Genomic DNA, 15,082 nt, shown 5'->3' with positions numbered 1-15,082 from the left:
CCCCCCCCCCCCCCCCCGTATACTTTTGTGAATAGGAAATTTATGTTCTTGGGCTCAGCTTTACCATTCAGCCATTGGAGAAAATTGAAATTCGTTTATCTTTTATTCCCTGAGATAGTTTCCATCAGGAAGCAAAATATAATTTGATAGGAATGGTGATGACCACTTACAGATCTACCCAATTATACTAACCCAGATAACCCAGATTAAATTATCACATAGTTTCCAATATCTAAGTAGAAATTGTCACCTTTGGGAGAGGATCAGATAAGAACTAATTGGTAACATCATAATCCACCCTCAGTGAAGTATTTGATTAGCCAAAATCTTAGTCCTGTTAGAACAGTCCCATAATGGATAAAGAAGGGTGTGGAGCAGCTAATTAGAGAAGACACAGTTTTCTGTTTATATACAAACATCCCAGCATTGAGCCTTGATAAGGAGCTCAAAGGCTAATTATGGGGAAATGCAGTTTTAACAAACTTTTTGAAATAAGAAAATTCCCTATGCTTTTTATTTTCAATTTTTGAGAAAAATAATGTGGTAGTATGCTTTTTATTTTCTATTTTTAAGAATTTATTATTAAAAGGAGTAAAATTTAGTTAACTAGACTTACTGTGGTGATGACTTTACAGTGTATACAACTATCAAATCATTACATTGTACACCTGAAACTAATATAATGTTATATGTCAATTTAAAAAAAAAGTGAAATTTAGAATTGAATGAGAACTCAGAATATTATTGCTGTGGTTTAGGTTTTCAAACTTGGGCAGACTCCATAGGCTGTTTTTCTTACCTCTCCAGGAACTCACCTGGCCTAGATCACTAGACGTCACTGTCCCCACCTGTTAATGCTGAGAAATGTCACTCAGAGAGAGAATAGTGAGTGCAGCCTTTCATAGTCCTCTGGCCAAGCAAATGCAACCTAAATTATATTTGAAATCATTTTACAATGTGTGACAATTTTGATTCTTCTACTAGTAACCAGGCTAGCTTGTTACTAGTGAGTGGCAGGTGGCTTTATTTAACATGAATGGGGTCTTTTGGTTAGACTTTCAGAGGAGGGGCCATTTGTCAAGTGCAGCAGCCCTCTTCATCAACGTATTGCCAACAGTTGTCCAGAATCTAGCTGTTACACAATGGCTGAGGAATGCCTGTATTGAAATAGAAGGTAACTTGACAAATCAGGGGGAAGGAATTCGTCGATGCATAAATTCAATGAGAAAGAGCTTTTTCTTCCTTGTTTCTTGTCCAAGTCCCCAGTGCTCTGTCCCTCTCCCCACGTAGATTTTGAATTTTGTGGTGGTGCTGAGAGAGTGAAGGTAACAGACATAAAAGAATCATTTGTGCCCTTTTCCCAATCCCACAGATTTCTATTGGCTACAGACCTTGAACATGACACTGCAATTTCCTGGTGCCACACATGAGTAATAAGCAGCTGTTTCTGAAACTGTGGTTTGGAGAAGGCAGCACTAGGTTATTTTTTAACTTAATTGTAATTTTCGATTGGTCTGCAAGAAAGCAAATCAAATAAAGTCTGTTGTCTTAGTCTGCAAGAAAGCCATAGGCCTCAAATTCCAATGCTGACCATCTTGACCAGAATAGAAGAGGGGGGAAAATGTGTGTATCCCTGAGCTGGAAGTTCGACCAGGCAGCTTTCATGGGCTGCTGTCACACAAGAAGCATAAGCATATTTGGTATATTTGTCAGTTAGCTGGATCATGGAGAGTGATAAATTTGACTATTCCTTGAGTTCTAGAAGTACCTGAAATGATAGAGTGAAAAGAATTTGTAGAGAGACTGCAAAAGACAAAGATAGAAAAATCTTGAAGATACCAGCTTGATAGTGCATTTTGTCTTTATCCTACAGTGCAATAAAAGGACACAATTTTAAGTTACAAACAGAAGTGTGCATTCTTTGAACACCAGGTCAGTATGATACCTCTGGAATAGTCATATATGCAACACTCCCAAATTAAGTGAATCAGACTAGGATTTTCCTTAATACAAGAAATTAAGTTTAATGGAAAACAGAAACAAACTCTTTCACCCTATTTTGGACATATGCCTTTTCTCAAAGAGATAAGGCAATTTGGTATACAGAAAAGGTGAGGGAGACTGAGGAGATGGACAAAGAGCTACATGTGTTTTCTGCTAATTACTTTGTCATGATTTTGTTCACATAGAGAGACACTTTGGGGAAAATAACTAAACCAGGGATAACCAAACCTCATCTCAGAGGTCGGTTTCACTAGCATCTACAGCATATCCAAATGACCACCTGGTTAACGGAAACCATCAGCCTTCTAACACTAAAGATGAATGGCCTTGGGGCTTCCCTGGTGGCGCAGTGGTTGAGAGTCCGCCTGCCGATGCAGGGGACACGGGTTAGTGCCCCGGTCCAGGAGGATCCCACATGCCGCGGAGCGGCTGCGCCCGTGAGCCATGGCCACTGAGCCTGCGCGTCCGGAGCCTGTGCTCCGCAACGGGAGAGGCCACGACAGTTAAGAGGCCCGCGCACCGCAAAAAAAAAAAAAAAAAAAAAAAAAAAGATGAATTGCCTTGTGACTTGTGATGGACTGATATAAAGTTATATTAACCTGTGACCAGGAAAAAAAAAGAGTGAAAAAGAGGGGCTCCTTGGGCTTTGGTCTTCTTTGAGGCTGCCATCTTCCTGTTGTTTGTGGTATATGGTCCCAACCTTAAGTCTCCACCAAGATGGCTAGGAAGTAGGAGTGAAAAGCACAATTCTTGAGGGCAGGAGGAGATGGTGGGAGGCAAGACACTTGATTTCTTTTTAAGTAATTATCCCAAGATATATCTGCTTTTTAAAAAGAACCCTAGGAGATGTCACACCTGGAGCCTGCTTCTCTTAGTGATGAAACCTCTAGACCAGAAGCCGGAATAGCTTCCCAGTGCTGCTAGTCGTGATATTCAAAGACAAGATTTAAACCTTCCAAATATACCTTTACCCCTTGAAATGTATCAGTATAAAGTTTTTCTTTCTATAATATTAAAGACATGTTTGTCAATTCTAAAATAAACTTATAGAATATTACCTCACTTTTCTGGAGGAAAAACTTCCAGCAGCTTCAGCCCTTTGGAACATGGCCCTGAACCTCAGCTGACAAATAGGAAGAGCAGTTACTCAAGTATAAAGAAGCAGAAAGGGTCTCTGAGTAGCGGAACTGCCACGAAGTCCATGTGTTCTTCGTGCTCCTCCCTAAATCGCACAGCAGAATGATTCAAAATGTTGTGACACAACAGTAGCACAAAGCTATGACTGCTACAGCCAAGGAAAAAGACTGGAAAGCATCCTCGGGCAGTCATCAGGAACTTAGGTGCCTGACGATTTACACTCTCTTAGGTTGCTCCGTATAAAACTGCCATTTTTATAGGTAGAGTCACCATTATACTTTTATAGGTAAAAATCACCATTTTATAGGTGGTATCTCCATTTTTATATTTTCAATCTATAGTTGGACAAGCAAAACAATCACATGTTAAACAATAGCCAAAAAATACAAAGGAACATCAATTTCTATATATATTAAATTATGTGATGTAAAAATAAATTATATGAAGCACAAGAGATCCATGTCAGGTTAAGTAGCCAGAGATGGCTCTCCAGATCAAGCCAGAATAGATCTAAGCCTTAAAGCCTGGGTGAAATTTAAATAAGTGTTAAGAGAGGAAGTGAAAGAAAAGTAGAGGAAATACATGGGTGAAGGCACAGGAGCAAGAACAAGCATATTCTACACCAGGGAAACTTGCCTCGCAACGGAACATACATATGAAGAAACGGAAAATGAATTTGGATAGATGGTGTGGAATCAGCTTATGGAGACACTCATATACCAGGCAAAATGTAAGCTGCAGTTTTGTCTAGTTCACACTTGTATCAGTAACTGAGAATAGTAACTCAATGTAATTTTCTGACATGAACGAATGAAGAGTTTTTACCAATGATAAAATAAGAATTCAACCAAAGGTTTGAGGGAAGAGATGACACACAATGAAAGTGGTGTCTAAAACTGACTAGTATATATGCTGGATGGATCAAAGGAAAAAGACGATTATCCAGAAATAAAACCGGAAGATTATTTCATTAATCTAGAGAGGGGTGATAAAAGCTTGAGATAGGATGGGAAAAAGACTTACACTAGAGACATTTAAAAGAGAATCAACGTGAACCTTGAAACTTATGCTAAGTGAAAGAAGCCAGTCATAAAAGACCACATATTATTCTATTTACATGAAATATCCAGAGTAGGTAAATCTATAGAGACAGAAAGTAGATTATTGGTTGCCTAGGGCTTGGGGGATGGGTTAGGGAGAAAACACTAGTGACTGCTAATGGGTATGGGGATTTGGGGAAAAGTTGATGAAATGTACACAACTCTGAATAAACTAAAACATGTTCGAGTGTAGACTCTAAATAGGTTAATTACATGTTATGTGAACTATATATCAATAAAGCTGTTATTTAAAAAAGAGAAAGAGAGGGGCTTCCCTGGTGGCACAGTGGTTAAGAATCCACCTGCCAATGCAGGGGACACGGGTTTGAGCCCTGGTCCGGGAAGATCCCACATGCTGCGGAGCAACTAAGCCCGTGCGCCACAACTACTGAGCCTGCACTCTAGAGCCCACGAGCCACAACTACTGAAGCCCACACACCTAGAGCCCGTGCTCCGCAACGAGAAACCACCACAATAAGAGGCCTGCACACCGCAATGAAGAGTAGCCCCTGCTCGCCACAACTAGAGAAAGCCCACATGCAGCAACGAAGACCCAACCCAGCCAAAAATAAATAAATTAATTTTTACAGATAAATAATTAAATAAAAAGAGAAAGGGAATCAATAGAATGTGGTGCATGACAAGGTGTGTGTTTGATGAAGAAAATGAATCATTCACTGTAGACTCTATATAGTTTGATTTCATTGAAATAACAAGACTGTCCACTAACACCATTATTATTTAATATTGTTTTAGGAGTGCTGCATGATGCAATAAGACATAAAACATGAAAGGAAGGGACCAGATTATTTCCTTCAGAAAACCCAAAAGAATCACCTAAAAATGATAGGCATTCCTGCACATTTAGTAATATAGTATATGAGATGGACACAAATATCAGTATATTCTAATACACCAGCAATAGCTGATAAGAAAAAATATTATACAAAAGTTTAACCTTAAAATAACTTAAATAACAACTGTGAGTGGCTTACGTTATGGAGAACAGTATGGAGGTTCCTTAAAAAACTAAAAATAGAATTACCATATGACCCAGCAATCCCACTACTGGGCATATACCCAGAGAAAAACATAATTCAAAAAGAGTCATGTACCACAATGTTCACTGCAGCTCTATTTACAAAAGCCAGGTCATGGAGCAACCTAAATGCCCATCAACAGACGAATGGATAAAGAAGATGTGGTACATATATACAGTGGAATATTACTCAGCCATAAAAAGGAACGGAATTGAGTCATTTGTTGAGACGTGGATGGATCTAGAGACTGTCATAAAGAGTGAACTAAGTCAGAAAGAGAAAAACAGATATCATGTATTAATGCATATATGTGGAATCTAGAAAAATGGTACAGATGAACTGGTTTGCAGGGCAGAAATAGAGACACAAATGTAGAGAACAAATGTATGGACACCAAGAGGGGTGGTGGGGGTGGGGGTTGTGGGATGAATTGGGAGACTGGGATTGACATGTATACACTAATATGTATAAAATGGATAACTAATAAGAACCTGCTGTATAAAAAATAAATTTAAATTTTAAAAAAAGTCAGTGGCTTATACAAAGGAAAAAAACAAATTTGTATTATTAATAAATGAAGATTTAATAAAATGGAGATAGGGAGACTAAATGTTGTGAAGATATCAATTCCCAAATTAATTTTTAAAAGCTTATTAAAATGTCCAGATAGGAATAAATAAAAATAACTGGCACTATAAATTTGATGAAATATTTCAAAAGCCTTCAAAATGTTCATACCCCTTACACTTTGTACCAAGAAAATCTTCTAGATAAAGAAAAACTTTATGTACAAGATGCCCCCATCTTCTCTTTTAGATCCTAGATGATAACTCTCATGTCTTCCTTAAGGTGTTCTCTTCTCATCCTCAGTTCCTTAAAACAACCTTTACTCATCTGGTTTCCAGACCAGGTGAGTTCTATATCCTGATGTTTTCCCCTAAATGGACTATAGTTTGTTAGTGCCTCTCTTTAAATGTGTCATTAACTTTGGTTGTTTAGAAAAGAGTAAAATAAGTAAAACAAAACTCAGCTTAAAGTATTGTTACTACAATTTATAAATAACCCCGTTGGGTATATGATTTGGTAGTGGTTATTTCTTAGAAAGTGTATATAATGTGTTGGTATTAGGAACACATTTTCCTGGGGTTGATTGGAGTTAATGGTCCTTGAGAAAACATAAGTAAAAGGAGGTCTTATCTATGGCTTTTTAAAGGTAATGGGGAGGAGAATAAATTTTAAAATGGTGGAAAATATGCTTGCTTGACTCAAAAAAAAGAAAAAAAGCCAGCATAATTTCTACCCCCTTTATTAAGGAAAAAAAACAACACCCTTATAAAGTAGTAAACCTGGTTCTTCTGTTCCATTTCTGCATCAATACAAAAATAATATACATTGCTTTTAAAAATGCCAAAACAACCATATACAAGGTGAAAGACGTGCTTTTCCAACTTGTTCCCTTCCCTAGATTTAACCATTATATTCATTTTTAAAACATCATGAGATTATTCAATAGTGATGTTCATAAACCACTTTAGTTTTTATCTCCAGTATTATGTATAGCTTGATTATTTGCAAAATACATTATTAATTTTTAAAAATTTTATTGAAGTATAGTTGATTTACAATGTTGTGTTAATTCAGTTTTACATATATATATTCTTTTTCATTATGGTTTATCACAGGATATTTTTCTCCACACCCTCTCCAGCATTTGTTATTTGTAGACTTCTTAGTGATGGCCATTCTGACTGGTGTAACATGGTCCCTCAATGTAGTTTTGACTTGCATTTCTCTAATAATTAGCCATGATGAGCATCTTTTCATGTGCCTATTGGCCATCTGTATGTCTTCTTTGGAGAAATGTCTGTTTAGATCTTCTGTCCATTTTTTGATTGGGTTTTGTTTTTGTTTTTTTTGAGTTGTATGAGCTGTTTGTATATTTTGGAAGTTAAGCCCTTGTTGGTCGCATCATTTGCAAATATTTTCTCCCAGTCCATAGGTTGTCTTTTCATTTTGTTTATGGTTTCATTTGTTGTGCAAAAGCTTATAAGTTTGATTAGGTACCACTTGTTTATTTTTGCTTTTATTTCTGTTGCCTTGGGAGACTGACCTAAGAAAACATTGGTACAATTTATGTCAGAGAGTGTTTTTGCCTGTGTTCTCTTCTAGGAGTTTTATGGTGTCATGTTTTATATTTAAGTCTTTAAGTCATTTTACATTTATTTTTGTGTATGGTGTGAGGGTGTGTTCTAATTTCGTTGATTTGCATGCGGCTGTCCAACTTTCCCAGCACCACTTGCTGAAGAGACTGTCTTTTCCCCATTGTATATTCTTACCTCCTTTGTTGAAGATTAATTGACCGTAGGTGTGTGGGTTTACTTCTGGGCTCTCTATTCTGTTCCATTGATCCATATGTTTGTTTTTGTGCCAATACCATGCTGTTTTGAATACTGTAGCTTTGTAGTACCCAAATCCTTTGGGTAGTATTGTCATTTTAACAATATTAATTCTTCCAATCCAAGAGCATGGGATAGCTTTCCATTTCTTTGAATCATCTTCAGTGTCCTTTATTAAGGTTTTGTAGTTCTCAGTATGTAAGTCTTTCACCTCCTAGGTGGGGTTTATTCCTAAGTATTTTATTTTATTTTATTTTTGATGTGACTTTAAAAAGGATTGCTTGTTTACATTCTCTTTCACATATTTCATTGTTAGTGTAAAGAAATTGCAAAATACATTATTACATTACTTGTAGTCTTTTTTTGTATTATCAGCTATTACTATTTGTTCACCTTGGCCTTCTAATATCTCTTTAAATATGATTTACTGCTCTCAGATGTTATTTTTATGTAAAATTATCATTTTAACTATGATTCACTTGAAAGTATCCATTTCTAGCTCTTTCCAAATTAAATTTAATCTTCGTTTTTTTCTTATATCAAAATCAGCATGTATATGCATGTGCATCAATGAGAAAGAAATAAAGGCAAATTTTATCTTGTTAGTGTATGAACTGCCAAAGTCTTTGAAGCCCGTGCAGTATTAGTTAAGTGAGGAGGGCTCTGATGGACCATTGGCTCCAAACTCACGGATGTTTGCAGGCCAGCAGGTGAGGGGACTGTGGGAGGCAGGCAGACTCAAGACACTGTGGCCTCATGGGGACAAGTGTCAGTTGAAGAGCACGTGCCTCGGCAGGAGCAAGCAGCCTCTACTCACAGCTGGGATCATCATCGTGTTGGAATTCAGGCCTAGTTTTTCCAGATCTAATGATTTTCCAAAAGAAGCCAAAAATCTGGAATTTTATGTGAAACCTTCCAATTATTAAATTGGCTTATTTTTTTTTAAACACTAAAAGATTTTTTTTTAATCTTGAGGCTAAATATAGCACTCAGACTGCCAAATTGCAGCTTCTGTGTATTATTATAATTATCAGCAGCAAGAGAAACCTATTTTCCACATTTGTTACATGTTCTTAGGGGAGATAGAGAAAAAACTACTCTATTAACTCATCAGAAAACAGATATTATTGAATGTACAACATAAAATACTACATTAGTACTTACCCTATATGTTTTCAGTCTATTTTGGGAAATCGACCACACTGCTCTTATACCGCACGATAACTGTCAAGTTAGTCTGTGAAAGTAGGGTTCCCCATTTGTTGGTCCTCAGTCCTCTACAACACACTACAAAAAAAAAGAGGAATACGAAAGAAATTTCAACATCTTCATTTTCCAACCTCCAGTGGTTTAAGCCAGAGAGTTCTTTTGGAGTGAAAATACTATGTCTTTTCTTTCTCAGAGTTGCTGAGAAATTATAATTAGAGGTTTTCCTGTTGTGTAAAGGAAAGGAATTCCTCCTGCATCTGCAAGACTTCTCAACAAATTTGCTTCTTCCCTGTTCCATTTCTCTTTCTGCAGGTGATAGAGGGAAAGCTGGCTCCGTTCTTGGGCAAGGTCATTAAATTTGCCGCCTCACATGTGTACAGCTGCAGTCTTTGTAGCCAGAAGGGGTTCATCTGTGAAATCTGTAACAATGGAGAGATCCTCTACCCTTTTGAGGATATTTCAACAAGCAGGTACACAATCTCTTGTCTTATAAAAGTATACCTGAATATGTCACATGCAGTGTTATTGGGCCAGAGCTGGCCAGCTTTTAGTTGAGTACTGTATCTGTCTCGTCCTCTGTATCAGATTTCCCTTATTCCTGGAGATCATTTTTAACCCTTTGGTTTCCTATATTTATTTCCAACTCATCTTGCTACCTTTATCCAGAATGAGGTAACAAAGTTGCATAGCCTAGCTCTGCATTATTAGGTAACAAAGAATGTTCAGATTCATTTTTAGAATGAAGATGGGGAAGGAAGAATCCTCACAACCATCCCAGGTCAAGTGATAGGCAATGGAAATCACAGTCGCAGAGGAAGACCAAAACTGGATTGGCCACTAGGAAGAAAACCAGAGGACACTGATGAACAGCCCTCTGGCTCACCACAAGCTCTTCTGCATAAATGCACTGCAGTGTAGTGATGAAAGTTTTAGGACCCAAAGGAGAGAAAAGTGGGATTTTCATGGGATAATCATGTGGGATTATTTTTCTAACCAAAGTAATATTTGGGTATCGTCACTTCCATTGATTGATGGATGATTTTTTCCCCAGCCTAAGAGCGGGGTTTTTCCTGTCACTTTTACTGAATCATAAAATGATGCATATCACATTTCCTTTCATCCCAAAAGCATAACAGAAATATACATTGTATGTATGTGCACTGGCTTCTTTGGGCACGAATGTCACGGCTCATTTCCCACCCTGCTGGGCTCACTTACTCTGTGGTTCAGAATAGAAGGTGAGGCACATAGCCAGGGAGGGTTGAAGTGTGTGTAGTAGAGCTAAGATATTAAGAGTTGACTCAGCCCTTCTGGGCTCTTCTTAAATGCAGAGGCTATTTGTAAACATCCAGGCCCCACACACAGAAAGACAAGACACATAAACACAAGACCCACACACACACACATGCACACACTCCAGCCTCCAGTTTCCTGAGTACAGGTATTTAGCTAATAATCTAAAGATTATATACTTCTTAAAAATGTATACCACACAAAAACTTGTATACAAATGCTCGTAGCAACAGTATTGATAATAACCAAAAACTAGAAACAATATAAATGCCTATCAGCTGATTACTGGATAAACAAAATGTGACATATTCCACAGTGGAATACTACACAATCTCTTGTCTTATAAAAGTACACCTGAATATGTCACATGCATACTATGCATATGTCACATGGAATACTATTCAGCCTAAAAAGGAATGAAGTATATGCTGCAACGTGGATGAACCTTGAAAACATTATGCTGAGTGCAAGAAACCAGACACAAAAGGCCACATATGTTCCATTTATAGGAAGTGTTCCAAATAGGCAAATCCATAGAGACAGAAAGTAGATTAGTAGTTGCCTAGAGCTTGGTGAAAGGGTAAAAAGGGAGTAACTACTAATGGGTATGGATTTCTTTTGGGAGTGATGAAAATGTTCTAGAATTAGATAATGGTGATGGTTACACAGTCTTGTGAATACAATAAAAAGCAGTGAATTTTATGCTTTAAAAGAGTGAATTATACTGCAATAAAAATATTTAATAAAAATTAAATTTAAAAAATGCTTCCAACTGAATAAACCATATATTCTGGGCCATAAAAGAAGTCTCAGTAAATTTAAAAAGATTGAAACCATACCAAATATGTTCTCTGACACATGGAATTAAGATATCCAGTAGAAAAATAAAATCTGGGAAACCCCAAAATATTTGGAAATTAAATAATACACTCTAAAAACTCATGGGTCAAAGAAGAAATCCACCACAAGAGAAATTTTAAAAATATTTGTAAATGAATGAAAATGAAATACAAAATATCAAAATGTATGGAGTGCAGCTAAAGTAGTGCTCTGAGTGAAATTTATAGCTATAAACACCTATATCAGAAAAGAAGAAAGAAGTTCTCAAATTAATAATCTAAAATTCCACTTTAAGAAACGAGATAATGAAGAGCAAAATAAATCCAAAGCAAGCAGGAGGAAGGAAAGGATAAAGATTAGAGCAGATATCAATGAAGTAAAAAACAGAAAAGCAGTAGATTGATGAAACCACAAATTAGTTCTTTGAAAAGATCAACAGGGACTTCCCTGGTGGTCCAGTGGTTAAGAATCCGCCTTCCAATGCAGGGGATGCGGGTTCGATCCCTGGTCGGGGGACTAACATCCCACACGCCACAGGGCAACTAAGCCTGTGCACCACAACTACTGAACACATGAGCCATAACTAGTGAGCCCACATGCCGAAACTGCAGAGCCCACGCACTCTGGAGCCTGTGAGCCACAACTACAGAGCCCACGCACTCTGGCTCCCATGTACCACAACAAAAGATCCCGTGTGCTGCAACTAAGACCCAACTCAGCCAAAAATAAATAAATATTTTTTTAAAATATATCAACAAACTTGATAACCCTTTAGGTAAGCTGACCAAGAAATTAAGAGGGAAGACATGGATTCCCAAAATCAGGAATGAAAAAGCGTACAGCAATTTAAAAAATTTTAAAGAGATAGTATAAACAACTTCATGCCAACAAGTTAGACAACTTAGATAAAATGGATAAATTTCTGGAAAGACAAATTACCAAGACTGACTCAAGAAGAAATAGAAATATGAATAGACCTACAAGAAATTGAAATAGTAATCTTAAATTACTTTAAATCTTCCCATGAAACAGTTGGATGGCTTCACTGGTGAATTTTCTTGAATATTTAAAGAAATAATACCATCCTTTACACAGTGATAAAGAGGGGCATTACATAATGATAATGGGGTCGATTCTTCAAAAAGACATAACAATCCTTAGTGTGTATGAACAAAGAGTCAAAATACATCAGACAAAAACTGATATAACTACATGGAGAAACAGATGAATCCACTGTTCTATTTATATATATATATACACTATTATAGTTACAGACTTCACCACCACTCTATCAGTAACTGATAGATCCAGTAGGCAGAAAATCAGTGAGCGTATAGTTAAACTGAAAAGCACTATCAACCAAGTGAATCTAATTGACATCCATGTCAATTCATGTGGTTCATCCAACAACAACAGAATTTGCATTCTTCTCAAGTTCACATGGAATATTTACCAAGAGAGACCATATTCTGGGCCATAAAACACATCTGGACAAATTTTAAAGAATAAAAATTATGCAAAGTATGTTCTCAGACCATAATGAAATTAAACTAGTATTTCATAACAGAAAGGTACCTGGAAAATACCTACATATTAGAAGATTAACAGTATACCTTCAGAGACAGCAGAAGCAAGAAGAACTACAATCCTGCAGCCTGTGGAATGAAAACCACATTCACAGAAAGAAAGACAAAATGAAAAGGCAGAGGACTATGTACCAGATGAAGGAACAAGATAAAACCTGAGAAAAACAACTAAATGAAGTGAAGATAAGCAACCTTCCAGAAAAGGAATTCAGAATAATGATAGTGAAGAGGATCCAGGACCTCAGAAAAAGAATGGAGGCAAAGATCGAGAAGATGCAAGAAATGTTTAACAAAGACCTAGAAGAATTAAAGAACAAACAAACAATAAAATAACTGAAATAAAAAATACACTAGAAGGAATCAATAGCAGAATAACTGAGGCAGTAGAACGGATAAGTGACCTGGAAGACAGAATGGTGGAATTCACTGCTGCAGAACAGAATAAAGAAAAAAGAATGAAAAGAAATGAAGACAGCCTAAGAGACCTCTGGGACAACATTAAATAAACCAATATTCACATTGTATGGGTCCCAGAAGGAAAAGAGAGAGAGAAAGAACCCCAGAAAATACTTGAAGAGATTATAGTCAAAAACTTCCCTAACATGGGAAAGGAAATAGCCACCCAAGCCTAGGAAGTGCAGAGAGTCACAGGCAGGATAAAGCCAAGGAGAAACACGCTGAGACACATAGTGATCAAATTGACAGAAGTTAAAGACAAAGAAAAGTTATTAAAAGCAACAAGGGAAAAATGAGAAATAACATACAAGGGAACTCCCATAAGGTTAACAGCTGATTTCTCAGCAGAAACTCTACAAGCCAGAAGGGAGTGGCACGATATATTTAAAGTGATGAAAAGGAAGAACCTACGACCAAGTTTACTCTACCCAGCAAGCATCTCATTCACATTTGACAGAGAAATCAAAAGCTTTACAGACAAGCAAAAGCTAAGAGAATTCAGCACCACCAAACCAGCTCTACAACAAATGCTAAAGGAACTTCTCTAAGTGGGAAACACAAGACAAGGACCTACAAAAACAAACCCAAAACAATTAAGAAAATGATAATAGGAACATACATATTGACAATTACCTTAAATGTGAATGGATTAAATGCTCCAAGCAAAAGACAGAGGCTTGCTGAATGGATACAAAAACAAGACCCATATATATGCTATCTACAAGAGACTCACTTCAGACCTAGGATCACATACAGACTGAAAGTGAGGGGATTGAAAAAGATATTCCATGCAAATGGAAATGAAAACAAAGCTGGAGTAGCAATACTCATATCAGTTAAAATAGACTTTAAAATAAAGAATGTTACAAGAGACAAGGAAGGACACTACATAATGATCAAGGGATCAATCCAAGAAGAACATATAACCATTATAAACATATACGCACCCAACATAGGAGCACCTCAATACATAAGGCAAGTCCTGACAGCCATAAAAGGGGAAATCAACAGTAACACAATAATAGTAAGGGACTTTAACACCCACTTTCACCAATGGACAGATCATCCAAAATGAAAATAAATAAGGAAAATAAATTAGATATAAATTTATTTATATACACCAAATTAACAAATTTATTATAAATATAAATAAGGAAAATAAATTAGATATAAATTAAATAAATTAATTTAAATTAAGGAAATTAAATTAAATAAAGCTTTAAATGACACAATAATCCAGATAGATTTAATTGATATTTATAGGACATTCCATCCGAAAACAGCAGATTACACTTTCTTCTCGAGTGCACAGGGAACATTCTCCAGGATAGATCACATCCTGGGTCACAGATCAAGCCTCCGTAAATTTAAGAAAACTGAAATCATATCAAGCATCTTTTCTGACCACAACACTATGAAATTAGAAATAAATTACAGGGAAAAATACATAAAAAACACAAACACATGGAGGTTAAACAATATGTTACTAAATAAACAGGAGATCACTGAAGAATTCAAAGAGGAAATCAAAAAATGCCTAGAGACAAATGACAACAAAAACACAACGATCCAAAACCTATGGGATGCAGCAAAAGCAGTTCTAATAGGGAAGTTCATAGCAATTCAAGCTCTCTTCAAGAAACCAGAAAAATCTCAAATAAACAATCTAACCTTACACCTAAAGGAACTAGAGAAAGAAGAACAAACAAAACCCAAAGTTAGTAGAAGGAAAGAAATCATAAAGATCAGAGCAGAAATAAATGAAATAGAAACAAAGAAAACAATAGCAAAGATCAATAAAACTAAAGGCTGGTTCTTTGAGAAAATAAACAAAATTGATAAACCTTTAGCCAGACTCATCAATAAAAAGAGGGAGAGGACTCAAATCAATAAAATTAGAAATGAAAAAGGAGAAGTTACAGTGGACACTGCAGAAATATAAAGCATCATAAGAGACTAGTACAAGCAACTCTATGCCAATAAAATGGGCAACCTGGAAGAACTGGACAAATTCTTAGAAA

At 36.4% G+C, this 15,082-nt stretch overlaps 1 protein-coding gene across 4 annotated transcripts in view; it reads left to right on the top strand.

Moving 5' to 3' along the window:
- The window catches only part of PLEKHM3 (pleckstrin homology domain containing M3), a 192,708-nt gene that overhangs the window by 143,829 nt on the left and 33,797 nt on the right, over nt 1–15,082 (top strand). For 2 of the 4 annotated variants that reach the window (XM_024738306.1, XM_024738308.1), the window contains exon 7: nt 9,199–9,356. The exons of 1 other annotated variant lie outside the window; for it this stretch is intronic. In XM_024738306.1, coding sequence (XP_024594074.1) covers nt 9,199–9,356 — 158 coding nt within the window. Of the gene's footprint in view, nt 1–9,198; nt 9,357–15,082 lie in introns of those variants that run through there. One more of the 4 variants, XM_024738309.1, reaches the window with a different exon arrangement.

This window comes from Neophocaena asiaeorientalis, unplaced genomic scaffold, assembly GCF_003031525.2.
Source record: "Neophocaena asiaeorientalis asiaeorientalis breed wild unplaced genomic scaffold, Neophocaena_asiaeorientalis_V1.1 scaffold258, whole genome shotgun sequence".
NCBI classification, from domain to species: Eukaryota; Metazoa; Chordata; class Mammalia; order Artiodactyla; family Phocoenidae; genus Neophocaena; species Neophocaena asiaeorientalis.
The sequence above is the reverse complement of the archived record's forward strand: the minus strand, read 5'-3'. Positions and strand labels throughout refer to the sequence as shown.